At 40.2% G+C, this 27,744-nt stretch overlaps 1 protein-coding gene across 1 annotated transcript; it reads left to right on the top strand.

Moving 5' to 3' along the window:
* LOC140243670 (uncharacterized) lies at nucleotides 1–27,744 on the top strand. Its single transcript, XM_072323335.1, has 7 exons — nucleotides 1–35; nucleotides 7,206–7,342; nucleotides 8,135–8,668; nucleotides 10,981–11,138; nucleotides 12,650–12,799; nucleotides 14,382–14,573; nucleotides 26,949–27,744. The coding sequence occupies exons 2-7, from the start codon at nucleotides 7,240–7,242 to the stop codon at nucleotides 27,666–27,668; spliced, it is 1,857 nt and encodes a 618-aa protein (XP_072179436.1). The 5' UTR covers nucleotides 1–35; nucleotides 7,206–7,239; the 3' UTR covers nucleotides 27,669–27,744.

The following is a 27,744-nucleotide window of genomic DNA, read 5'->3' as shown; positions in this document are numbered from 1 at the left end:
TTTCGATAGGAAGGGAACGATAACTCCTGTCAAATGTAAGTACATGGCATTAATAGGAAAGGAGTGTTGCTATTTCAGTTTAAAACTTAATTGCACTGTTCTCATTTAAGCGTACAACTCGGAAGTAATTTACGTCAGGTGATACTTGGCCTTCTTAGTCCCGTGCACCCATTTTGAGCGGACTTGTCTTATCTATAATAATACTCACGAGCATTGCCATAGATAGCTGAGAAAAGAGGCTCTGAAGTACAGTGTCTATTCATAGTAGAGCAGATAAGCCCTCAAAATCACGTGAATTGTGCAAAATTTGACTAAAGCATGAAACTTTCACCAGTGTTAGTACATACCATAAGATTTATTTTAAGATCGGGAGGTAAGTCTGATTTGACCTCTGATGACCTCCAGAGGTCAATGTACTTTAGATATCAGAAAATCGATGTTTTTAGACATTTGCAAATGATATACAAAAATGTATGTGGTTATGTTGCACTAAACATGCATTTATACCACAGAGAAATCATTTCCAGATTCAACAGAGCACTGACAGGTTTTTGCCTTTGACCTCTGATGACCTCCAGAGGTCAATGAACTTTAAATATCAAAATATCAATGTTTTTAGACATTTGTGAATGATATATGTGGTTATGATTCACTAAACATGCATCTATACTTCAGGGAAACCATTTTCTTATTCCACAGAGCATTGACAGGTTTTAACCTTTGACCTCTGATGACCTTTGGAGGTCAATGACCTCAAAATATTATATTGATCTGATGTCATTGGTTAATGGTAACCATTGTTAAGATGTACAAAACAAGCATATCTGTCTTGTAAACAATGAAATTGTCTTCATATTCTAAAGAGCAGACAGGTTTCTACCTTTGACCTCTGATGACCTTGAGAGGTCAATGACCTCAGAATATCAGAATATTGAAGTATGACATCATTGGTGAAAGGTCAAACATGGTAAGGATGTACAAAACAAGCATATCTGTGTACAATGACATCGTCTTCATATTCCAAGGCACACAGACGAGTTTCTGCCTTTGACCTCTGATGATCTCGAGAGGTCAATGACCTCAAAGTATCAGAATAGTTTGGCATCACATGATGATGTTTTAGAGAGCACTCGTAGGCCCTGTTTATTAACGAGCCAATACCGTTCACCTATGAAAATCGCACAAGGTCAAATACCTCGAATGAAATGTGAGGATGTTAATATTGATATTGCGATAGTTAATAGTTAATAATTGTTTATAATGTAGGGCTTACAAACCATGCATTTCTGTTACCAAAAAAGTGGCTACTCATTCCGCAGAACTTTTCAGGTAATTATCTAAGTCGGGTATGTGCACAGAGTAAGGGGTGTCGATCTGTTTTCACGTGGGGGGGGGGGGGGAACTTGGAAAATATGTAAAAGCATAAGTTCATGGTGCAAAGGAATGAAGCGGAGGGGGAGGGGGAGGATGTGGGTGGGGGATTGGATTTTTGCAGGTTTAGACCTGAAATCAGTGATTCAGTGTAGCTCTTGTTTAATGTGTGCGTCATCACTTATACGGAAGTTGATGGGGTGTGGGCGCATCTCACCTACCCTCCTCCCAAAGACGAAGTTTGTTTTTGTTTTTTTAAGAATCTGATGCATACGTTTTGGGGAATATTTGGAAAATTATGGATCACCAAGGTGTACCAAGTCTATATGGATGGGAACCCAGGAAGCGCAGCGTTGGCGAGGGTAGGGTATTCCACTCCCATTCGACAGAGCTCTTGTATTTTGAGAAATGAGATTCAACGACCTGGCACACAGGCACTTTTGAAGGAATACCTCGAAATTTGTATCAAAAAGGTGTAGTAAGTCAGCCATCTGTGGAGGAAGACCAATCGACAGAAGGATGTGGGTGGAGGTATCCCCCTTCCACATTATGGAGCTTTTGCATTCTTTTGTTTGCAATTCAATGATCTCGTGCCACTCTTGGTTGAACTACCATTTTGAAAAAAAAAAAGTCCATACCCAAATGTGTAGCCATAATCAATGCATGGAGGAGAGGTTGATACAGCGAGAGGAGGGTATGAAAGGGGCTGTTCCCCAATCCTTCCCATGCGAGGGAGCCTTTGCAGTAAGAATAGAAATGTCCAAAAAAAAAAATCTAGTATACACATTTATGATGGAATATTTTGGGAAATTATCAGTAAAAGGAGTGTACCAAATCTAAGGGTAGAAACCGAGGAGGGATTGTTAATTGAAAGATACACTACCCCCTCCAACAAGAGGGATTTTCTTTAATATGTCGGAACTGAAATTAAAGATCTAGTACATACTATGTGATGATATAGAGCAAAAATGGGACAAAAGCACTGAGCGTATATGGAAGGGGACATAACGAAAGATAGTGTGGGGGAGGGGGTATGCAAGGAGATTCTGCCTTTTAATCTGGTGCATACTATAGCTAAAATGTTCAGTGGCAATTCATTTTCTGTCAAAAAAGTGAAGAAAAAAAAATCTCTATCTCAGGAAATACTTGGAGGCAAAGTTTTATGTCCCCACCATTCCCCCTCCCATATTTTCTCGGGAGGCGGGGCAAATGCCTCTTGCCCTCCAAAATGAACAATCGTGCATATATAGGAAAGCCTTTTCATCTTTGGAATTCAAATAGAAATATCTCTGAAAAACATTTTTCATAGAATAAGGGAAATTATCATTCCCCAAAGTATGTTATATCTGTGGAAGGAACCAAGCAGGGGGAAGGAGTCTATCGAAAGGAGATATCCCCTCTCACAGAAGGGAGATTTTGCATTTCAGAATTAAATTTTAACAATCCGATGCACACTTAAAGTGAAAAACTTGGGCAGTTTTCTGTCTAAAAAGCAAAAAGCAAAAAACAACAACAAAACATAGTCCACATCTCAGAATTTAATGGGGTGGGGTCAACTATCCCTGCCACCACCCCACCCCTCCTCCAAACTAATGCCCCGGTATGTGAATGTGTTTTATTCCACTTGTTAAAAAGAAGAGAGAGTTTTAAGAAACAATATTGTTCAGTGGTCGCTGTCCCAGTCAAGTAAATTGTTTATCAATAAGGTGATTTCCTTCACCTGTATACCTTAAGATGATGTAGGCCTGGTATTTGCCTTGCACGTTATTACATCTATTTCTTTTTTAGTATTCTCGTTTATATTTTGATGTGAAAGTTGTTTACTTTGCCACAATTTTATTTGTACATAGAAAAAATAATCCAAGACTGAAAATGAAACTGATACAATATTTAATGATTGACATGATGCACATATTGTGTATTTCTATAGCAATAAAATTGAGCAATTCAAAAGGCGTGTACTCATTTCACATGAACATTAGCGATGATCCTCTGACCTCTGGAGGATATTGAAAGATATGCATCAAAATGTAAGAATATTGATGTCTGGTCTCATTGGTTTGTAATGGCCTGCTGCTTATGAAATAATAATTATATTAAAAAAATGCATTTTGTGTGTGTGTGTGTGTGTATGTGTGTGTGTCCAAAATTATATGCAGAGTATTCCACACACAGTTCAATTTTGACTTCCATCTAGGACAATGAGCGGTTACTTTTTTCTCAACTACACTGTAATATCAAAATCTATTGAAAAAACACGGTGGCGGCTGGGTCTAACACATTATCATTCCTTTTCGTTGGAGATCCATGCGGGATGGTCAAAACGAACATAAAGAATAGATATCTCAGACCTAATTGTTATAACAAAGCATCATATCCTCATATACCCAACCCAACCCTCTATGCCCAGACAATGTAAACCACCCCATGGACTTACTTGGAGCTTTAGAATATCCTTTGTCAACAGAGAGAGACATCCAAACCTTTGCAGTGCCGACTAAGATCTGCCATGGAACTGATTGGTATTGGCTCTGCATCATTGACAGCAGATCTCGTTTCCTATTCTCCTTCTTCTTCTTCTTCTTCTTCTTCTTCTTCTTCTTCTTCTTCATTATACTGTGTAATCTTGTAATATTCTGCCATGGAGCCTTTTCTTAATTGGTTAAAGAAGGTATCCAAAGAGCTATATGAAGCAAAAAACAACAAACAAATGCAAAAACAAAAAGAGAGACATATACTGTATATCTTTAATAACAGAGCTGAATATTGAGTATCTCTCTCCTGAAGTGTTTCAAAGAGATACAAGAGACAGTGGCCGAGAGTAGCCGCCACCTTTTTTGGGAGTAGGCCTACTTTGTGTTCTTGCAAATGATGCCTGACATTTTTGGTCATTTGCCCTTTTTGAAGAATGCAGCAATAGAGCCACAACTTCCTGCGGTGTGGATATTGTGGGGTTCTTGATGCAGAACATCATCGCTGAATTTGCCTGAGCTGTACTTTCTTACAGGGATTGCCATTGTAGTTTTGTTTTGTTTTGCTTTGTTTTGTTTTTCAAGTGTGGCTGTAACACTGCTTGTTTTGCATATGATGGTCATTGCAGCTAAAGAGTGCATATCTTCTCTGGATCATTCCAAACTTCATGATGTTTCACCTGGGTGAATGGATCCCAGATGATGCATGCATATTCCAGGACAGTCCTGAGCGGCATGGAGTAGCAAAACACCTGAACTTTATGATACTCATATCTTCGTCTGGAGAGAGTCTTTGGTTGAAGTATAACCTTTTTAAGCTGCTGTGGCGATTTGATTCCAGGTGAGCCTCCTATTGGAACTCCAAAATATTTTGCACAATCCGCTTTCTCCATGGTTTGCCATGAATGCTTATCTATTCCCTGGGTAGGTCTCGGATGGCAATAGCTAGTTGCAATACACAGGATTGCTTCATGTGGAATGCATGTTGGGCCTCACAGTATGTCGAAGTTTTCAAGATGGTCCATGATGTCGCAGCTGTGGAGTGTGTACTCCAGGACCATGAGTCATTCATCGCAGTCATACTGTAACAACCCACCAGCTTTACACTGGCCAATACAGGCCCACCAGCTGGAAACTATGCAGATATTGCCCATGAGCTTGACACTTAGGCAAACCAGTCCCATAATGAGTCCAACAAATGGGGGAAAAGATCTATGAGACACTGAATAGATTAAACACTCTGTATATCAGTCTCGTGGGCCTTGTTTTCCTCGAGTGTCGAGATAATGGCCATATTTGCTAGTCTACATAACTAACCCAAACATAACAATTGTATTTGAGGTCACTGCCATCACTCAAGAAACTTAAGCTTTATGATTCTGAAGTAATTGACTTCTCACATTTCAGAGACCTGTTACTATAAACCAATGCTCTGTGGAATATGCATACATACTTTGATCAAAACATCAATGCGTGATTTGTACATGATTAAGCATTTACGATTACACCAATGAAGCCAAACATCAATACAGGTAAGCCTACACATGTGACGTCAGTGACCTCTCATTGTCCTGAGAGGTCAAAGTTGGATATAATGCACAGGCTAATGACCAATGTTCCATGGAATGACAAGATTCTTCTGTTATAGCATAAATGATTGTACATCGGGTATTACAAAGTTGACCATTGACTATACATAGAATATCAATATTCTGATATTTTGAGGTCATTGACCTGTCACCTTCCTCAGAGGTCAAAGGTAGAGACACGTGAGTAATTTCTCTTGCTCTGTGGAATAGGAAAACAATTCAATTGTAATACAAATGAATATAACATCTATATCATGTTTGTCATCAACCAATTGCACCAAATATCAATGTTCTGACATTTTGAGATCATTGGCCTCATCATAGGTCATCTGAGGTCATCAGAGGTCAAAGGTAGAAATCTGACTCGAAAGGCTCAGTGGAACATTGAGGCAATTCCTCTTACAAAAATTAGTTTTTAGTACATAATTATCGTGTTTCAGTTATGAGTGACGCATTAAAATATCAATTTTCTGACATTTTGAGGTCATTGACCTCTGAAGGTCATCAGAGGTCAAAGATAGAAACCTGTCAGGGCTCTGTGGAATATAAAGACAATTTCACAGTGACAAAAATTAAGTTTTAGTACATCATTACTGTGTTTTATCATTAACCAATGATGCAAAATATCAATTTTCTGACATTTTGAGGTCATTGACCTCTGGAGGTCATCAGAGGTCAAAGGTAGAAACCTGTCAGGGCTCTGTGGAACATAAAGACAATTTCACTGTGACAAATATTAAGTTTTAGTACATCATTACTGTGTTTATCATTAAACCAATGACGCAAAATATCAATTTTCTTAGATTTTGAGGTCATTGACCTCTAGAGGTCATCAGAGGTCAATTCAGACTTACCTCCCGATCTTAAAATTAATCTTATAGCATGTACTAACAATGGTGAAAGTTTCATGCTTTAGTCAAATTTTGCACAATTCTTCGGCTTATCTGCTCTACTATCAAGCGTTTAATCTTTACCAAGCTGTGCTGGCTGTGTGATGAATAGGACAAAAAACAGGATGTAAACCACTGGAGTAACAACAGCGGAGAGATTATCAGATTAAACTTAAATTGACGTGCCTTACTAACACTAGTAGTACTTAGTAACACATTCTGTCCATAATTAATGCCAACTTTCAAAGCAGTAGCATCATCCTAATCCAAACTAAAAGTTATTAGAGTTGAAAATGAAGACTGTGCACGAGGTTTTTAAAGAAATGAAAAGGGGACTCTAAAGACACACCTAATCACACTATTCTACGTTTGAGATAAATTGCTAAAAAAACACACTTTTCTGCCCGATTTATGATCCCAAATTTTAGCAGAATGTAGAAGAAGACTTGCTCTTTCAGAAAATATGAATAAGTCAAGATTGGCTAGTTTGACCCATTTCACCTGTTTTCAGTCCTCACACAAAATCAGTGTGTGTGTGTCTTTTTGTTCATGTTGTGATGCAAGGTCACATGATGAATGTGTTGCCCTCTGGCTTCACAGATCCACAGGTAGACCTACATGAATTTTGAGATAAGTTCAGCAGATACTGGATGTGTTGTAAAGTGATAACCTCTTTATAGATGAATTAATTTTAAGCTCACCCATACAATAACTACCAAGAGAATACAGACATTAATCAAAGCTGTAAACCCTGAAAATAAATGAAATATTTGTTAATAGTCCAAGTTCAGTAGAGGATTAACACTTTTGCATATCTGCACCCTACTGTAAAGATGGAATAAGAATCTTTCTTGATACTTGATTGTTTATTGCTTCCTTTTCAGCCGCAGCTTCCTTGCCATCATACAACAGATTGACATGGCAGTCTCGGTGATAAAGATGGAGGTAGAGGATGATGACCAAGAAGCAGAACATCCATCACAGTCCAAGGAGGTCCTTGGGGAACACATCACTGGAGCAGGTGCTTTTTTTTTCTGCCACACTGAAGCAGTTTTTGTGAACTTTTGTTGGCTTTGCAGTACTGTTAGTAACTGTTAATGATAGTATTTTTTTTTTTTTTTTTTGGGGGGGGGGGTAAAAGTATTAAAACAAGGTTTCTGCTGTCATGAAACACTTGGAAAAGTCATGGAATTTAGAAAATGTGTTTCCAGGCCTGGAAAAGTCATGAGAAATACAACATTACAGTATATGCATATCATGGGAAAGTCAATGAATTATTGAAATCTGTGTATTTATACTTTTTATTAGTGATATTCTTTCTTTTTAAATGTAAATTGTTTTTGAATAACACATTTCACTGAATAAAATTGGACTAACAATACATGTTCTGTACAGACAGTGTTGGGGTAATATGATTGTGCAGACTGTTCCTGTACATGGGCACTACTATCTAATAGTAGATTTTAATTTATCTACCACTAACCTCTTAGGTTTTCTTGAAGTTATTGTCTGGAAAAGGTCCTGGATTTCTAAAATTTTACCTGGAAATGTCATAAAATTTATTTATGTAAAAGGTGCAGGAACCCTGTATAAAATTATTTCTTAAAGATCATGGGCATTGCAATGGTAGTTAGCTTTTTCTAGCTAGAGTATTTAGTGAAAGCTTCCCTTCAGAGGGTTAGTCTTCTCTGTTTTTACCCACTTCCCAGTTCTGTATATTCCAATATTGAAATGAGTGGGCTTAATGATGTACATCTCCATGAATGGTGCCAATAACTTCTGATTCCATACAATGTACATCTGTTTCTCCAAGTTGCAGAAGAATGTGATGTTACCTGCCAATGGTCACCTTCCTTCATTCCAAAACTTGAGATGGAAAAAGAAGTTGTGGTCAGGACTTACAAGTTACCTCTATGTGAAAATTGTGGGGAAGTGTTTGAAAGCAGTGCAGATTTCAGACAGCACCTGATGACAAGACATGGATCCAGACACACCCAAGAGAGCCCCACCCCACCAGGTGATGGTGATGATAGGAATGCATCAAACAGACATCATTCTCCTACCACATGCACAGTGTCTGATGACAAAACTGTTGTCATGCAAAGAGAGCAACTTCCTATTTACAGAGCTGATGGTGAGGCCATTTCAGCTGGAATGGTAGAGTATCCCATGGAGGTAACTATCAAGGTGGAATCTCCATCTGGACTGGTAGAGTATCCCATCGAGGCAATCATCAAGGATGAACCTCCATCTCAAGGAGACCTGCAGACACAAGCAATCAGCCTTGACAACAACTGCAGTGACTGTGATGGTAATGGAGAGAGCAAAGAAAAAATACCTCTTTTGTGTAAGTGTAAGATTCCAACTTGTACTCGGAAGAATTTCAGTAGAAGGAAACAAAGAGGCCCAAGTTGACCCAGAATGCATATATTGTGACATGCTTTTAGTACTCGAAAATTAACCTTAGTTGTGACCTTTTTTTTAAATGTTTGTTCCCTTGTTTTTAATGTTATCTTTTGTGCTACAGGTATCATATTTTCTTTGTTTAACACTCAACAAAAAAAAAATAAATAAATAAACACCTTATCAAATTCATATTTCTCATTGAATAGTAGGCTAAATATTGATGGTTTATGTACATGATATTAAAGGTAATTTAACCCTAACTTACCTGGGGGGGGGGGGGGGGGGCATAATGGCCCCCCTCGACACTTCGCACGACATCTCCGCAACGCGAGAACGCATCCACATGGCGATTCATGACAATTTACCTTGAAGCCTTGCGCAACTTTTAAGACCAAATTTGTGACGTCCGGGTACACGCTTTTGAAGTTACGCAACATTATGTAAGTGCATGTCAGACTGAAAATTGCTCAAAAACATTTTGTGTACAAAACCAATGCAAATCAGGTTTCTATCTGAAATTCGTAATTGTATCATTATTTTTACTTTTAGTGATTAAAAACAATCAATTTTATGTTTCTTATGATTGAAATAGTGTTGCCAATGATTCCCATTGAAAAAACAATAAAAAACAAAAAGTAAAAAAAAACAAAGAAATACATAAGAAATTATAAAAACAATAAAATACATAAGAAATTAAAATTGATACAATTTTTTTTTTTGACCTAAATTAAATCAGAATTCACCAAAGAGTCCTCAAGCAAAAAATTTTGAAGTTCGGGGGATTTATTTTCCAGCCAAATTCTAATTTTATGCATAAATTAACATAATAAATTCATATAAAATAAAATAAAGCGATTTATTGAAATTTAACAACGCAGCCCTATAGCAGGGCTCGACACTAACGGTGGCCCGGTGGCCCAGGGCCACCAAATATGCACGTCGGGCCACCAAGATTTCAGAAATGAAGAATTTGGTGGCTTGATCGGGCCACCAAAAAAGGGCGGATGTTTGCCTTCGGGCCACCAAAAATAAAAGTTAGTGTGGAGCCCTGCCTATAGATTGCGTCATGAGTGACGTGTGTGCCAATTTTTGTAACGAACACGCGAATCGCTGCTGAGATCATAAGGGGGGGCCATCATGCCCCCCCCCCCGTAAGCTCACAAAATAGCCCAGGTAAGTTAGGGTTAATTGTCTATCACCCTGGTAGGTCAATAAAAAGGGAAATGTTACACATGAGTGAACACATTTGTTTTTCTCTTCCAAGGCACAAAAGTAAAAATTGCAAAAATGGACACGTTCTCATTGATGTGTATGTGCTCTTCCATATAACAAAATGAACAAAAGACACATTCAAAACAATAAGAAAAAAAAATTGGTGCGGAAAATTACTCATTGGTCTCTTTAATATCTGTGTAGCCCCAAAGATAAAGAAAGACAAGAAATAATGGAGAAAATGAAGAATCCTCTGTCAAATCAAAATTCAAATGACGATAGAGAAGAGGCAATATCAACAAATATGGCAGAAACTTGAAATGTTATGTCGAATTAACAACAATGAAAGTGAAAACTGGTTCTTGAATTTGTCTCACGAATTCTTAAATTCCTGAATTGAAGGAAAGAAATGAAAAAAATCTTTCCATTTTCTACCTTTGTGGCTTATTCCCTACGTCATTTGAATATGAGTGGACAGAAAATTCTTATTTTCCTCCTTTCGTTTCCCACTTTGTTCTTGTTTGGGAATTTAAAAGCATTACAAGGGAACAAAAACTTATTTTTTGCTATTTTTTTTCATGTCTCTAATGGTGTTAAATTGGTCTTTTGTTATCTTTGCTATCTTGAAGGGCATTTGCAAATGAATGACTTAAATGTCAAATTCTGCAATTTTTACTTTTGTACCTTAGAAGACAAAATTGAATGGGTTCACTCATGCTTAAAATCTCATTTTTGTATTAACTTAACAGGTCGATAGCCAATGGAATAACATTTAATATTGTATGTGACACAAATATGTTTGTCAAAATCTTCTATGAAAAAGAAATATATACACTGGAAAAAGTGTTTACATTCTTTCTTCTTCTTTTTTTTTTTTTGCTGAGTGTATAATGTTCATAGACACTTGAGCTCTTATGAAATTTTTACTCTATCTTAAAAAAAAAAAAAAAAAGTGTTTTACAATCACCAGATTATCTTGTGTCATTCAAACAGAATTATCTTTAAGCACATGTTCCGTATTATTACCAATGTTTGGCACAGCCCAACAGACACAACAAGCTCCATCCATTGAAGATGGCCCACAACACCAGGCATCATGCCAGGGAGATGCCCCTCTTACACAGCTCCAGCCACAACCCCCTCCAGACCATCAGCAACAGCAGCAGCAGGAGGAGGGGCTGTCTGGTTTGGCAAGACAAGTAATTAGATATTGACATTTTTCTTCCATGAAGACTTACAGCAAAGATTACCTTTTGAATAAAGAATTAAACTAATGGGGGCCCCAGAATCATGCCATTTGGCCCCCTGGGAAGAGTACAAGTGTTTGGGAGGGGCCTCCTCATAGTAACATAATAATATACATTTTTGACCATATATTGAATAAACATGTCTGGATTGTAACAAAACTTGGCAAGAATTATCTTTAGGGTAAGGGATTCCAAACAGGGTAGGGGGGGGGGGGGGGGGGGGGTTTCAGGAGCAAAGCCTCCTACAGGAATACTTAGTGATTTTTGTCAAGCCCACCGGAGGTGTGGGGATAAAGGGATCACCTGCGTCTTCTGTCCGTGACGCTACAAAAAATTGAATAACTCTTTACTGAGGACTTCAATGTCAATCAAACTTTGAGAGAAGAGTGATTATACAAAGTTACACATTTTACCGAACATGAAGGCCACCTCAAGGTCAAAGGTCACCGGCAGAGGTCAATGAACTTTAGGGTCTAATGTTAAGTTTTTACGGCACGTTTCGATTATGGCTCATACCTTTTGATGCATGTGTCCATTTGTGACCAAACGTGGATGGTAGATGTCCCTTGGGGAGTTGAAGGTCACCACAAGGTCAAAGCTCAGAGACAGGGGTCAACAAACTTTTAGGGCCCAATGTTAAATATTTTTGGCGCGTTTCGATTATGACTCATAACTTTTGATGTATATGTCTGTTTGTGACCAAATTTGGATGGTAGATGTCCCTTGGTGAGTTGAAGATCACCACAAGGTCAAAATTCAGAGACAGGGGTCAACAAACTTTTAGGGCCCAATGTTAAGTTTTTACGGCGCATTTCGATTATGGCTCATAACTTTTGATCCCTTTGTCCGTTTGTGACCAAATTTGGATAGTAAATGTCCCCTGGGGAATTGAAGGTCACCACAAGGTCAAAGGTCATAGGTGGGTCAGTGAACTTTCAGGAGTTAGAAAAACATTAATTTCTTGTATGCGAATGGGCGAGACACAATTTAGCACTTGCCTTCTTAGAAATCTTCTCTACAATGTGGAGATCCAGGCATACTAGAGCCCATTTTATTGTGTATCTGATGATGATATATATGTGCATGGATGAAAAAAATGAAAGTTGTTTATGGGAGCCCCAGGGTCATGCTGTTTGGCCCCAGGGAGGGGTACATGTGCATGTGGAGGAAGGAACCATAACAGCACAAAATGCATTGATGATGGCTGCTGGAAAAAGCATGGTCAAGTGTTAACAAAACTTATAAAGAATCACCTTCAACAAAATGGATATGAGACAGGTTATGTCATCATGCATATGGGGGGGGGGGGTGGGGGTGGACGGTTAGGGGCATATGTCCATGGCCAATCAATATCAATCAAATGCTCCTTACATTTAACTCTCTTTCCCATATACCTGTGTTCCTGCCAAAGCATTGTATTGTATTACTGTACTGTATAAAGTACTATTTGGTTTGGTTGACAGGTGGAGGAGTACAAGCTGAAAATGCAGAAATACATGGAAACTCAGAGGAATCTTCAGCATCAGCTAGAAAAGGCCCAGAGAGAGGCTCATGAAGCACAAGCAGAACTTGCAAGGGTGCAGCAAGATGGTGGGCCCAAGGTCCCACAGGAGGTATTAAACAATTTCTATGTGTGAATGGTTTGCTGCTTACAGAAAACACCCTGGATGCATGAAAAGATGACAAAAAAATTAATAAAGCGAGCAACAATCCTCCAGTGGATGCTGATTAATGTGATCAATATCAACTCTTTACGTGCCAAGTTTGCATGCCCGACTCAGTCAACGGCGTGCCAGCTTCACATATTCTGCTGAAACGCACAAAACCCACCCAAACCGATTGATAAATCACCAAATGCCACAGTACAATGAAAACGTCTGTCGCGATTTTGTTCCTCTCACACATACAAGCTTGCATGTTATGTAATGATTGACCAGAAAGCAGCGTTTCCTACTGGATTTGAGTGTAAATTCTAAGTTCCTGTCACTGTTTTGTATGCAAAAGCCATGCACTTCCAGTAAGTAGCTACTGTCATTTGAAAGAAAAACAATCAGATTCTTCATCCAGTTTGTGTCAAAGCAAAGCTTGGCATTTTCTCTACAACATTGCTCTCTGCATTTCGAACTTAAAGGACAAGTTCACCTTCATAGACATGTGGGTTTAGTGAATGCAACAATATTAATAGAACACATCAGTGAGAGTTTGAGGAAGATGGCATAATCCATTCAAAAGTTAGAATAGGGTTAACATAGTCGATAACAAGACAAAGAAGTGTGTGCTTTCTTCCAAAAGTAAAGTTTTGTAAAATTCTCTTTTTATTTTCATTATGTCGTTGTACGCATGTAATATCATACACTGTAGTAGTCTTCTCATCTAGCAGTGACTGCGCAGATGCTTAAAAAAGTCATAACTTTTGAACAGATTGTCCGATTTTCCTCAAACTTTCACTGATTTGTTCTACTAATATTGCAGCATTCTCTATGTATATGAAGGTGGACTTGTCCTTTAACAGAAATCTATTAAAGTTACATAGATATGAAAACAGAATGTTTTCTCAAAGCATAACTGCGTTGGTGTCCCAGAATAATGCAGCACACAGGGTTTCCACCATGGCACATTATAAAGAGTCGACATGTTTAACGTATAGGGAGAGAAGTTGGTGAACATTATGAAAAATGATGGGATGACAATGACTAAGGCCTCAAGGATGTTGAAATACTGGAGTTTGTGTTACAAATATCCATATAACAATATTTGTGAATGAGAAAATTTTACAATACTGGATAATTACTGAAGATAGTTACTGTTTTTAAAACTGTAACTAAGAGATAAATATTTTACCCCAAATCATGACAGCATATGATTGATAAAGAGCTCTAGCATAATGAGAATGAAGAAACTTCTGATAACAGCCAGTGTTTGATGTCACAAATAGTCCAATTTCTTATTACAGTTTTTATTATTTTACGGTAATAGCAGTTAGTTGTACTGGTATGGTCATGATAGTACTTTCACTTTCATGCGATCCCTTTGCTATCAGCTGTGTTGGCATTCATGAGGGCAACTCTTATTTTTTTTCACAGAAGACAAAATAAACAATTTATGTATTTAAATGTTTGTATAATTTGAACTGTAAAGGAATGTCAATTTTATGTATATTTTGCATTGTGTTTTCATTAGTCCTTTTTGTTCCAGCAGATGACAGGGACATTAGGTAATGACGGATCGGGTAAGGAGACCTCTGGCATTACAGAGGTACCAGATAGGCCGTCTGATTCCGTTGACTCTGATGATGATCTGCCAGGTCTGTCAAAATCTAGAGAGGAGACACATGGTCCTATGGAAGAAAGCATGCAGGAACTTGACCAAGAGGCAACCAGTATACAAGTAAGTTCTAGTTTGTTTGTTTTTTGTATTTCTTTTTTCTTGGCGTGGCATTTGCCAATAAAGTAAAGTTTGCATAAATATCATAGTGCATTCCTTCGAAATTTCTCTTTGTTTTGACATTTCATTAGTCATCCTGAGCTCCAGTCTAATGTAAAAAAATTGAATATGAGATACAAGGTAATGTCACTATTGGCCACTACACATCTTGCATTTCTGATGTTTTCTATGTCTTCACTCTCATTTTCTTGATACCGTCTTTCTCTTTCCCATTCTCCTAACTCCCTCTTTCCCATCTGTTGTCATCTATCTCTCTCTCTCTCTCTCTCCCTCTCTCCCTCTGTGTATGTGTATGTGAGTGGCCTGTCGATTTGTGTGCCTGGAATCACTAGTATAATACGTACTTGTTGCTATGTGTACTATACACACAGGGTGTGTGCTATATGATGCGCATACAACAGCACAGGAGCACGTAGCAAGTCATGCATGCATTTCCTCTAGCTCAGTGTCCGCGTAGGTATGTAAATAGCTACTGTAACCAGAGGAGTGCATGCATACAGCACAGCAGAGACACATGGGGGCTATGGTTAGCTAGAGCTAGAGTACAAGGAGTTGGTGATAGGCCGGCATCAGGAGAGGTTGTATGCTGTCCCTGCTCCCACAGCCTTTACTGTACAGTGACATGCGGCTCACGCGGCTGTACAAGATCATTATACTCGGAGATCGAGATAAAAAAGTTGGAACGGTAATGTACACCTGTGTGGATCTAGACCTTCTGGCCCGAATTCACGAAGGTGGTACAATTGAAACCATGGTTTAAACCATTGACAAAGACCGTAGTTTTGTATGAGGCTCCAAGTGTTGCATGGCCTATTTCATTACGAAATGTTCACATTACATTGACGAAAGGAGCATTTCGGTAACTAAATGTGACCCGCTACAACAAAAAGGTCCGAAAGTCGCGCACGGTCGAAGCCGTGAAAATCGAGTTTGAAGTCAGAGCATTGAAATTTGTCAAAACTTATGATTTTCTGATTTTGATATATTATTGGAGTCTAACATGTCTTCTATCATCTGTCGAAATTTTGAAGCAAAATGATCAAAGGAAAGACCAAAAAATAGCGTTTTTCTGAGCCATGTTTTTTGGCGTTTCAACGAAGCAGAAACTGATTCAAAAATTTGGATTGAGCGCCACAGATAGGTTCCGCCCTAACAACGACCAGAGTGATCTCATTGGTCAGTTTGCTGCTTGCTGCTAACCGAAGCGTGAAGCTCGCACACTGCCCAGTCGACTGGTGCGTGCGGGCGGGATGCTCTACACTCAGCCCCTTCTCACATCCTGGTCACTGATTGGTTGGTGAGGAGACCACCGACGCTGATGTGCTTGAATGAACTCTTTGGGGGTTGCTAGGGCTTACCTTCTATTGTCCAGAGGTGAGAACTGACTTGCATGTCCCTTGATCGCGATTGCGTCGCAAGGAAGACTTTTAGGGCGCTTTTCTCGAAACAGTGATTTTCCAGACGTCTCGACATGCTCTCTTTTAAACATCGATATCTCCGCAGCCGATTATTTTTATAAAATGTGTTATATATCAATTTAAAACAGAAAGATTTTTTAATAGGGGGTTATATCATGCAATTTTCAAATAATCGACCTCGCCCGACTTTAGGATCATTTTGTTGTAGCGGGTCACAAATAGTCATTTCGTCTACGAAATGACTGATTTTGTAACGAAATTTGGCGCCCCATAAAAAACTACAGTCTTTGTCCATGGTTTAAACCATGGTTTCAATTGTAACACCTTTGTGAATTCGGGCCTCTATGTCATGTTGAAAGTTGTGAGGAGATTTGCAATTGCATGACACAGGGTTCTGTACTTGAATCCTTGACCCAGTTCCGTAATGTGGCCACAGCAGTGAAAGTGTGAAGTTAATGTACGAGTGGTAGCAGTGGTTGGATTGGATATGTTAATGCAATATCTGTGATTGTCATTCAAATGATCTGACATAAATCTATACTGATATTGATGTTATTCAGTTAAAGATAATAAAAAGTTTTGGTACCTCAAAAGTGTCCTTGAATTTCCTTGTCTTAGTTTGTGTTTCAGGTTAAAGTACCTTTCATATAACTAACACTGTGAGACTTACTCGCCCCAAAGTGCTCTCATGTCTTAGTAATCATGCAATTAACTGCGATCAGCAGCCCCATACGCATAGCGACCAGCAGTCCAATACGCATAGCGTAATCGGGCTTCGCATTGTAGCATTCAGGATCATGACAGATTTAGTATCGCAGGGTAAATGTCAACTTAAAATCCCATAAATTCTTCAATTTGAAGACTTACCAATTAACTTGAAGTATTGGAAACAGGCTTCGGGCAACGTTTGGTTCTGCCTATTGTCCCTTTCTTTTCGAATTGATGACTGAATGTGACTCGGTCGACAGGACCTTAGGAGAGCTACATACAGTACACTGAATACTACAGCCAGTGCATGCGAACACATCACACGCACACAAATTTCAAATCCATGAACAGATAAGATGTTTGTGTGCGCATGCGCTGGCCATGGTATCCAGTGTATGTAGCTCTCCCAAGGTCCTCTCGACCGAGTCACATTCAGTCATCAATTCGAACAGAAAGGGACTATTGGCAGAACCAAACGTTGTTCGAAGCCTGTTTTCAATACTTCAACTTAATTGGTAAGTCTTCAAATCGAAGAAATTTTTGGATTTTAAGTTGACATTTACCCGCGATACTAATTCTGTCATGATCCTGAATGCTACAATGCGAAGCCCCATTACGCTATGCATATGGGGCTGCTGGTCGCAGTTAGCTATGCGTACAATGGGCTGCACGCTGCTGGTCGCAGTCAGTGGTTTCGTACAATATTTATTGACGCTGGACAGCGTCGGCTCTGGTACGAAACCATTATTGCATGATTACTAAGACATGAGAGCACTTTGGGGCGAGTAATTCTCACAGACAACGTACTTTAACCTGAAACACAAACCAAGACAAGGAAATTCAGGGAAGCTTTTGAGGTACCAAAACTTTTTATTATCTTTAACCCATATCATAAGCTCACGGTTGTTTATCAGACCTAGATATGAGCTCAATGTTGGTGAGCATATGAGAAAAAAGGCCAATGGCAACACTGAAAAGTGTAAGACCTCAGCTCAGTACTGATATGAGGTGAGGCAGCCATAAGAACCCTATAAGCTTACACTAAAAGGAGCCATATTATGAGTTTCAGTGAACCAAACTAACCCACAAAACCCACATAGAATTGCACAAAATGAAGCTATTAGCTTAGTATTTATGCAATATAGGCCTAAATACAAGTAGCACTGGACCAAGAACTGTTTGGTAGAAATCAATAAGTCATCAGGAGCCAATTAGGCACAGACTTCACAAGGAGCTATTTAGGTCCATGAGTCATTTTGTGAGAGAATTAGATTGTTAGTTGCTCAGTACTGCTGCAATACAGGCCTACAGTACAAGTAGCACTGGACCAAGAACTGTTCAGTAGAAATGAATTATTAGCTTGAGCCAATTAGGCACAGACTTCGCAAGGAGCCATTTATGTCTATGAGCCATTTCGTGACAGAATTAGGTTGTGAGTTGCTCAGTGTTGATGCAACACAGGTCTACAGTACAAGTAGCACTGGACCAGGTACTGTTCAGTAGAATTGTTGAGTCGCCATGAGTGAATCAGGTACTGTTGTAACGAGCCATTCAGGTCCATTTGACGTGAGAATTAGGCTGTACAAGTGAAACAAGTTGCTCAGTATAGATGCAGTACAGGACTAAGGCCTACAAGTAGCCGTGAACCAGGAAATGTTTAATACAATTGTAGAAGTGGACAGTGAGCCAGTTGGGTAGGTGTAGATGCAGCGAGCCATTTAGGTCTTTGAGCTATTTTGTGTGTAAATAGGGCCATTTGCTCAAGAATGACGCAGCAAGCCTACACGTAGCTCTTGAACAAAGCGTGTTCATAAGAGTTTTACTAAGAGTCAATTGGGCATCCATACAATGATGAACGTGGGCTCATAATCTTGTTCATGAGCCATGTATCATTTCTTGTGAGCCATGAGTCATACATGAGTTTTGAGCTTGCGCTAGTTGTGAGCCATAAGGCATTGATTAATTAGGAGCCATATATGCTTTCCAATGTGAGCCAATTGTTTCCGCTAGTCGTGAGCCATTCAGTACACCTCATGCCATTAAATTTGAGCCGCATATCACTGATTTTCAGCCATATACTGTCCAATGTGAGCCAATTGTTCTGCTAGTTGTAAGCCATTATAGTACAATGCATATGCCATTAAATGTGAGCCACAAAGCAACAATTCAAAATTATATGCTATTATATGTGAGCCAGAGGTTGTTCAGCAAGCTGTGAGCCATTCAGTAGACTGCATGCTAGTAAGTGTGAGTCATAAGGTATTTTATTGTAGAGCCTAACCCTAGCATCAGACAACAGTGGAAAGTAAACACTGTGGAACAGATGAAACAGCTCAGTTTCTGAAGTTGAAGGATGAATTGAACTGTTCTCAAATGGAGAAGGATCTTCTGAAGTGGCAGAATGACCAATTCCACACTAGAATGAATGAGTTGGAAGATACAGTTGATGAGCTTCAGGTAAATGCTGGTACACCACCAGGAAAGTCTTCCAGACAAAGGGAAAATACTAATTCAAAAATAAGGTTCAAGTTGCCTAACCAGAGGAACATTCATGGAGATGAGACATCAGGTGTCTGGTCAAGGGATCCCACTGTGCCCTTTCTTGACGACCTCTGGTCCATGCTATTCCCAGAAATGATGGATGTATGGAATTCATTTCCACGCCTTTACAAAGGAATCTACCTGTGATTATCCCCAAGGAAAATCTAGCCAGCAGGAAGCGACGACCCTACATGTATATCATCCCAGACAGATATGACAGAAGCACAGCATGGGTGGATTATCCCCAGCATTTTGAAGCCTGCTGACAGGTGAATGAGTGGAATGAAACAGAGCTGCAATATACCTGGTTGCTAGCCTGCAAGGAAGTGTGCTTTGAATCATCAGTGATCTACCTGACGTCCAAAGGAAGTCCTACAGAGAGCTCATTAAACTTTTCAGCAGGAAGTTCGGACCAAGCCTACAGGCAGAAAGTTATCTTTCAGAGCTCCGACATCACAGGAAGGGATCAGTGGAGATCTGCAGGAATTAGGACAGGCCATACAGGAGCTATCTGTGAGGACCTATCCAGAAATACCACATGATGCTTGGGACACACTGGAAAGGAACCACTTTGACGATGCTGTAGATAGCCAGATAGTGAGGGAAGGGATATACTGAGCCCAGCCAAGGTCACTGGATGAGGCAATCCAAGCTGCATTGGAGATGGAAAGTTTGGAATGGGTAGAGTTTCTGTGCAGACAGGAAAGATTGCGCCCTAACAAAATCCTGCAAACTCTTGTTCAGGAGACTGAAAAATGCTTGTACATTGTAGGAGATGGACAAAGTTCTGTTTCAACAAACCAAGCAGATGGAGACACTGACAAAGTTTGTTACAGTGAGTGTATTGGCCAAACAAGGAACTGTCCCTCCATTTGATGCCATGTTGCCCCAAAATGAGTGGAAGACTCCGCAATGTTTCCATTGTGGTCAGACTGGGCACCTTATCAGGCAATGCCCTTTCCTGAGGAAGCAGAAGAAATACCAGGGAAACCGAAATCAGCCCACCAAAGGATCCGAGGCAGGGCTGGTAAAGGAACAGGCTCCACCAGCTCAGTCCCAGAACCCAGTTTAGAGCAACAAGGGAGCAAGAAGCAACCAGTCAACCCACAACAGCCTGGGTTAGATGACAAAGTTATTCTTTTGCCTAACTTGAGAGGTGATCCAAAGCAGGTGTTATATGTTGTATATGCTGAGCTATGGTCCCGAATGTGCAGGTTTCTGATCAATACCAGTTCCACAGACAGCGTAATTGACTCAACTGTGTATCACTTGATAGAAAAAGAACAGCGACCAACACTCAAGGATGAGACATTCCGCATTCACCAAGTCGATGGAAGCCTCTTGAGGCCCGGGTACTGGGTTCTGCCTGGGTCGATATTCAAGTGGGAAGAATTACACAGTTGTTGAAGGTCATATTTGCAGACATCAAATGCGAAGGTATCCTCGGAGTGGATTTCCTTTTACATACTGGCTGGAGTTTGGATTTCCAGTGGTTGAAGCTGAAGATCAAGGAAGAGGAGATAAAATGTAGGAGTCACTTTGGAAGACCATTTGTTGGAAGAATAGTTGTGAGCCAGTCAACCATGATACCAGCAGGTCATGAGGAAATCTCAGAGATGACGTGTCCTATTCTCATTGAGCCAATCGATGGAGGTGGTGAATTGGAATGAAGGGTCTAATCCTTGCAAGGGATTTGGTGAACAGTGAATCTGAGATCTCTACGATCAGGGTGTTAAACCCTTTTGACAAGGACCAAAGGTACAAGAGGGTGTAATGGCAGCAACCATACATTGTATCTGTTGTTTATGTTGAAACTATGAATACAGATTCAAATCATGTGAAAGCAGCAGAGGTCTCTGAAAATTTGGAAGAGCTTTTCAGCAGATGCAAGGAAAATATTGGCCCAAGATACCACAAGGATGTCGAGAAATGTCTCATCGATTTCAAGGATGTGTTTTCAACCTACAGTGATGACATTGGACAACAGATATTGTAAAGCACAGTATCAACACTGGCAATTCAAAGCCAGTCAAGGAGAAGCCACGTCATCATCCAGGCTGTAACCAAAAAGAAATAGACAGGTACAAGACCTACAGCGAAGAGGAATTATTGAATCCTCAAACAGTCCTTGGGCAGCAAATGTCATCCTGGTGAAGAAAAAAGATGGTACAAAGTGCCTATGTAATGACTACGGACGGTGAAATGATGTGATGATCAAGGACTCCTATCCTGTACTCAGGATCTATGAAACACTGGATGCCTTTGGATTAACCAAATGGTTCTCCACCTTGGACTTGTCCTCTGGGTACTTGCAAGTTGCTTTAGAGAAGGATGCTCAATAGAAATCAACATTTGTCATGAGGAATGGGCTCTACAAATGGAAAATGATGCCCTTTGGGCTTGCAAATGCCCCTGCAACCTTTGAGAGGCTCATGGAGAGGGTTATGAAGGGCCTACAGTTGGACATTTTGTTGATCTATCTACATGACGTCGTCTTTGGTAGATCAATTGAAGAGGAGATTCAGCGTTTGTGCATCACATTTTCCCAATTGAAGGAAGCAGGACTCAAACTAAAGCCAAACGAGTGTCACCTTTTCAGAAAGTCGGTGCTGTACTTGGGTCAGGTATCAGCTGATGGCATTTCTACCAAACTAAGACGACAAAAGTGATTGCAGACTAGCCCATCCCCAAATGCAAGAAAGAAGTTGGAAGTTTCCTCGGGTTCGCATCGTATTATCAGCGTTTCATTCAAGGATTTGCCGACATTACTGCCCCTCTTCATGACCTCACTGCAAAGGCAAAACCCTTTTTATGGTGTGAAAGCTGTCAGAGTGCATTCATTGAGCTTAAGGAAAGGTTGCAAAGTGCCCTGATACTGGCATATCCATTGCCAGCAGGTGACTTTATCCTGTACATGGATGCAAGTGCTGATGCCGTGGGTGGTGTGTTGTCACAATTGCATGATGGAAGTGAGAGGGTCTTGGGTTGTTTCAGCAGGAAGTTCAGTAAGGCCGAGAGAAACTACTGTTTTACTCGGTGAGAACTGTTTGCTGTAGTGACCTCTCTCAAACAGTTCAGGCAGTACCTCTACAGATGAAAGATCACTGTGAGAACTGACCATGCTTCCCTCCGATGGCTACTCAACTTCAAAAATCCTGAGGGTCAAATGGCCTGGTGGTTAGAGCAGACATCTGAGTACGACATGATCATTCTACATAGGGCTAGAACAAAGCATAGAAATGCAGATGGCCTGCCACGGATGAAGTGCAAACTATGTGGCCACCAGGATGCTGGGGAGACTGGCAAATCTGTAACCCCAGAGACTGTCAGTGGGGAAGACAGGAGCGTACCGAGCACTGGATTCTAGCTGTTATTGACAATGGCAGATGTGCGAAAACCTCAACTTCGTGATGACACAATTAATTACTTGGCTTCTGAGAGCCAAAGAGAGTGGAGAGAGCAGACCAGCGTGGGAGACAGTCTCAGATCAATCACCAGCTGCCAAGACATACTGGTCCCAGTCGGATCAGATAGAAGTCCCGGAAGGGGTGTTATGCAAGAGGTGGGAGTCAGATGATGGGAAACATCTGAAGAGATTTTACCTTTGGGCCTCAGGGAAAGTGTCCTTGCAGAAGTACACAGTGGACCCCTTGGTAGACCCTGGAGAAAGTAGAGGCCCGGTTTTATTGGCCAGTGGCTGCTGATGTGAGGTCCAGCCTCAGAAAATGTGATCTATTTGAAAGAAGAAATGGCTCCCCCTTCAAGATGAAAAGCTCCACTTAAGCAACATCGTGTGAGTGCTCCAATGGAAAGAATTGCAATAGACCTCGTAGGCCCACTTCCGAGACTAAACAAGATAACCAATGAATTTTGGTTGTTGGAGATTATGCGACAGAGTGGATGGAAGTGTACCCTCTGCCAGATGCCACAGCAGAGACAGTGACCAGTTACCAGTTACCAGGAGTCTTGTGAAACAATTTGTCTGTCGTTTTGGAGTGCCACAGGACAAACGTCATGAGTGGGACGAATACTTGCCATATGTAACGAGTGCATATTGGTGTACCCCATGGGAGTCCACAGGTGAGACCACTAATACAGTCAACCTCGCTTACCTCGACGTCGGATTAGCCAAATATCACAACACCTCGGGGGCAAAATGAGAGTCCCGATTGTTCCTATGGAGTTTCTGTGTGTCAAAACTCGCGTAGCTCGAAAAACTAGGGGCTAACTTGAAGTTTGGTTACCTTGAAGGGAAGTCTAATGTCCCGATCCTAATTGACTTATTGTTTTTCCCAGCATGTTGCTTGAATCGAAATTGCAAACATCACTCAGCATTCCTGCCTTTAAAGCCCGTGTGGACAGCAAAGACATGTCACAATTTTTTTTTTCACACTCAATTGTAAATATTCTGAGGCCAGAATGATTGTGTGCCCAAAGCAATACACAATTGGCAAGAAAAAACCCCTATACACCTACCTGGGTAATTCCATGAAGTTGGGGCACAAAGTGTGACATTTTAGCATAACTCAATACTAATTATGCTATACATATATTGTTTATAGGCTTTACATTTGTATTGAGACCATACATTTTCCTGGAAATTTTGTGCCATTCAGACTCAATTTTGATGAAGTTAATAAAGAGTGTGTACAGTTCTGGTCGAGGTGAGGATTTAGCTTTTAACGTTCTGCGAGATATTCAGAAACCACTCTATGAGATGTCAAAGAGCATGCAGTTCTAAGGGGTATCAAAAGTTTATTGGATGAAAATCGGTTTTGAAATGGCTGAGATATCCAAAAACAAGGTAAAACAAAAAGATCCTAATAAAGTTGTGGCATGTCGCCTTTTATTATTAGCACTTTTGGGGATATCTCAGCCATTTGAAAAGCAATTTTCATCAAATAAACGATGAATCCTTCTTGAAATTACATGCTCTTTCATATTTCACAAGAGGCTTTTCATTATCTCACTTACGAATGTTCAAAACATGAATCCCCACCTCAACCAGTACTGTACAGTCCCTTTAAAACGATATGTAACAGTGTCCTGTAGCATCGTGACATGTCCATGTAGCATCGTGATAGTTAAAATCTGGTCCTAAAAGACAAATTAATGCAATTACCTTGACCAAAATTTGATATAATATGCATAATTACTAGATTAGTCAGATAGCTAAATATCTTAACTCTCCTTTCCACAGTTTTACTTTTACAAGAAAATTGCACAATGTGTCACTATGCTACGCGGTGTCCACCAAATGTCACAAAAAAGGACACCGCATAGCATCGTGATACATTTTGTAATTTTCTTTTAAAATTAAAACTGTGTACAGGAAATTTGAGATATTTAGCTATCTCATTCATATCTTGTAAATTAATATGCATATTGCATCAAATTTTGGTCAAGCTAATTGCCATAATTTGTCTCTTAGGACCAAATTTTAAAATATCACAATGCTACATGGACACGTCACAATGCTACAGGACACTGTTACATATTGTTTAATAACTTCATCAAAATTGAGTCTGAATGGCACAAAATTTCCAGGAAAATGTGTGACCCCAATGCAAATGTAAAGCCTACAAACAATAAATGTATAGCATAATTAATATTGAGTTATGCTGAAATGTATTTCTTAAATATCACGATGCTACATGGACACTGCCCCAACTTCATGGAATTACCCACCTACACACATACACGGTATGCACACACTACCCGTTCCAATGCAGTACTTACAATAGCGCTATGCTCTTCCCCAACATCTTCTTTTCTTTAACCACTGTCTTCTGATTTGCGATCGTGATAGTCATGCCGTGCGTGTAGATTTCTTTACCGTTGTGGCGCATCTGCTTTAATAGGTGTTTACAGAACCGTATATCTTTGGCATAAATCACGGTCCACTGTCTAAACATCAATCTCCTGCATACAGTGTAGTGCTTTTCTAACTTCTTTCTTTTCACAAAATTTGTTTCATTAATCCTCCCCCCGAGAACGCAAGCACTGAATAATTTTTTTCAACGATGCGATTATGAAAATATTGTGGTATTTGTGACCATGCATCACAAAATGAACAAAAAAGTCACACCTTTTGATTTCACATGAGGACTCAAAAAAGGTGAAATGGATCAACCAAGTCAATATTGGGATTTTCATATTTTCTGAAAGAGCTGTGATTCGTCTACATTATTCTTAAGTTTGGGATTATGAAATGAATGGGAAAGTGCATTTTCAGCAGTTTGTCTATTATCCTTTTTTGTAAATTAGTGACATCAGGTATGTTTTAGAGGACTCCTATTCATTTCCTGATAACCCTTTGCACACTTGTCACTTTCAAGTCTAATAACTATTGAAGGGTTAATGCTACTGCTTTGAAAGTTGCCAGTAATCATGGACAGAATATGTTGATAGAGCATACTCGGCCTAATCTGATAATCTCTTCATTGTTGTTGCTCCAGTAGTTTACACTCTGTTTTTTGTCCCATTAATTACACAGCTAGCACAGTTTGGTATAGAGATTAAATGCTTGAATAGACCCTGTACTTCATAGTCTCTTTTCTCATATTACACCTTTCCTGAGTGTGTGCTTTCTTTCCAATATTTAGATAGGTTAGGAGAGTCCATTTCTCAATTATGCTATACATTATTTTAAAGCTTAGAGTCTGCTCTTTCAGAATCTGCCCTTAACTAAAAATCAATGTCTGGCGACTTTTTGTTGATTTTGTGAAGCAGGGTCACATATGATCTGGAAGTACAGTAGGCCTATTATAGCATAATAAAGAACTCTATACAATTTACCAACAGTTTATTCTGATAGATTTCTAAAGATGCTATGGAATCGGTATAGGCACTATAACAGAGACCATGTTGAACATCGATAAACTTTGGATTAATCAAAGAAATTTTGACATACGTTGACCTGGAAGTTCACATATGTCGAACCATTTTCCTCAATCCCGACTAATTTGAGGTATGCGAGGTTGTCTGTATGCTTATGCTAGGGCCGGAAGTATACATCCCTGTCGACTTCGCCGTGCCCTCCATACCATCCAAGGATGAGACCTTGAGTAATTTTGCAGAGGATCTAAGGACCTGCCTCCAGACAGCCTATTGGAGATCAGAAGAATCTTTGAAAAAAAGCGCAGTACGATCGACACTCCTAACACCCGGGGATCAACTACAGGATGTAAGGGATGTCTGTTTGGCTCCATGACTCCATTTGGAAGTAAGGGATATCGCCAAAGCTCAAGTTGAGATAGACAGGTCCTTATTTGGTTGTGTCCAAACTCTCGGGTGTGTCTTCCAGAATACAAGCATCTAAAAGATCCAGACCAAAGGTGGTTCACAGTGACCGACTTAAGCCCTACCAGAGGGAAGAAAGGTCAACTTGGAGGTATCTCAATCCTGCAGATGTGGTGACACATGATATTGAGGAATTGGCTGGCTCACAAAACCCAGGAAACAGTCTAGAAAGTAATGATGTGGGCTCATCCATGGCTCCTCCTGGTTCTCAGTTATATGACAAACCAGAAGGAGAGTCCATCAAAATTGTACAGGAGGAATGTGGCAGGTCAAGTTGATACCCCTTGTGGCAACGTCGCCAAATGAAATTTTTTAGTAATCCTTAAATTCTTTCATTTTGTCCTGTTAGATGGCAAACGGAAATAGACGTCGTCGCTGCTATGACTGCAGGGTGTGTGGTAAGGATTACCGCGAGAAGAGGAGCCTGGATTTTCACCTCCGGAAGGTCCATGGGGTCCTACGCGGCAGAGAATTCAAGTGCCAGGAGTGTGACTACATATGTGGTAAACTCTACAACCTGAAGCGCCACATAGGCGTCATACATGGCGCCAACAGTGACCAGTTCTCCTATTGGGAGAGGATGCCTCCCCGCTTCCCAGTGCACGTGAAAAGTATGGCATCACAAGCAGATCCACCATCTAGTTCTTGTAATCCGCTCATCCCATCTAACAAGCCCGTCGACATTAGAAGTCAACCTCAGGTCCAACTAAATCCACCTGTCCTCTCTGTAGCTGCTTCATCTACACCCCTCTCCATTTCAACCCCTGTGAGTTCAGGTATCAATCTGGCACCTCACCCTCAAGGGAAACCTTGTGCTATGCTCGTACGAGCTGCACGTAATGATCTCAGCTCTGCAGACAACTCCAACCACAAAAAGGATTCTGGCAAAGTCCCCGTCCCCGCTTCAAGAAAGCTAAAGGACAAAGTCATCGCCTCGGTGGTAGAAAAGTCCTGCATCACCTACTACATTGGCGGGAAGATAGTTCGCCAGTGCAATCAGTCTGAAATATACACAAAGCTTGTGCCTAAATCGTGGGACCAAAACATTCAGTGTCACCTGCCTAAGTAAGCCTAACGCTTACTTTGCTGTTTTCGTTTTGTTTACCTACTGGTAGTTATTGCGATAAGTCTTGCATGTTTTATTG

This window comes from Diadema setosum, chromosome 20, assembly GCF_964275005.1.
Source record: "Diadema setosum chromosome 20, eeDiaSeto1, whole genome shotgun sequence".
NCBI classification, from domain to species: domain Eukaryota; kingdom Metazoa; phylum Echinodermata; class Echinoidea; order Diadematoida; family Diadematidae; genus Diadema; species Diadema setosum.
This window is presented reverse-complemented; position numbering and strand designations above follow the sequence as displayed.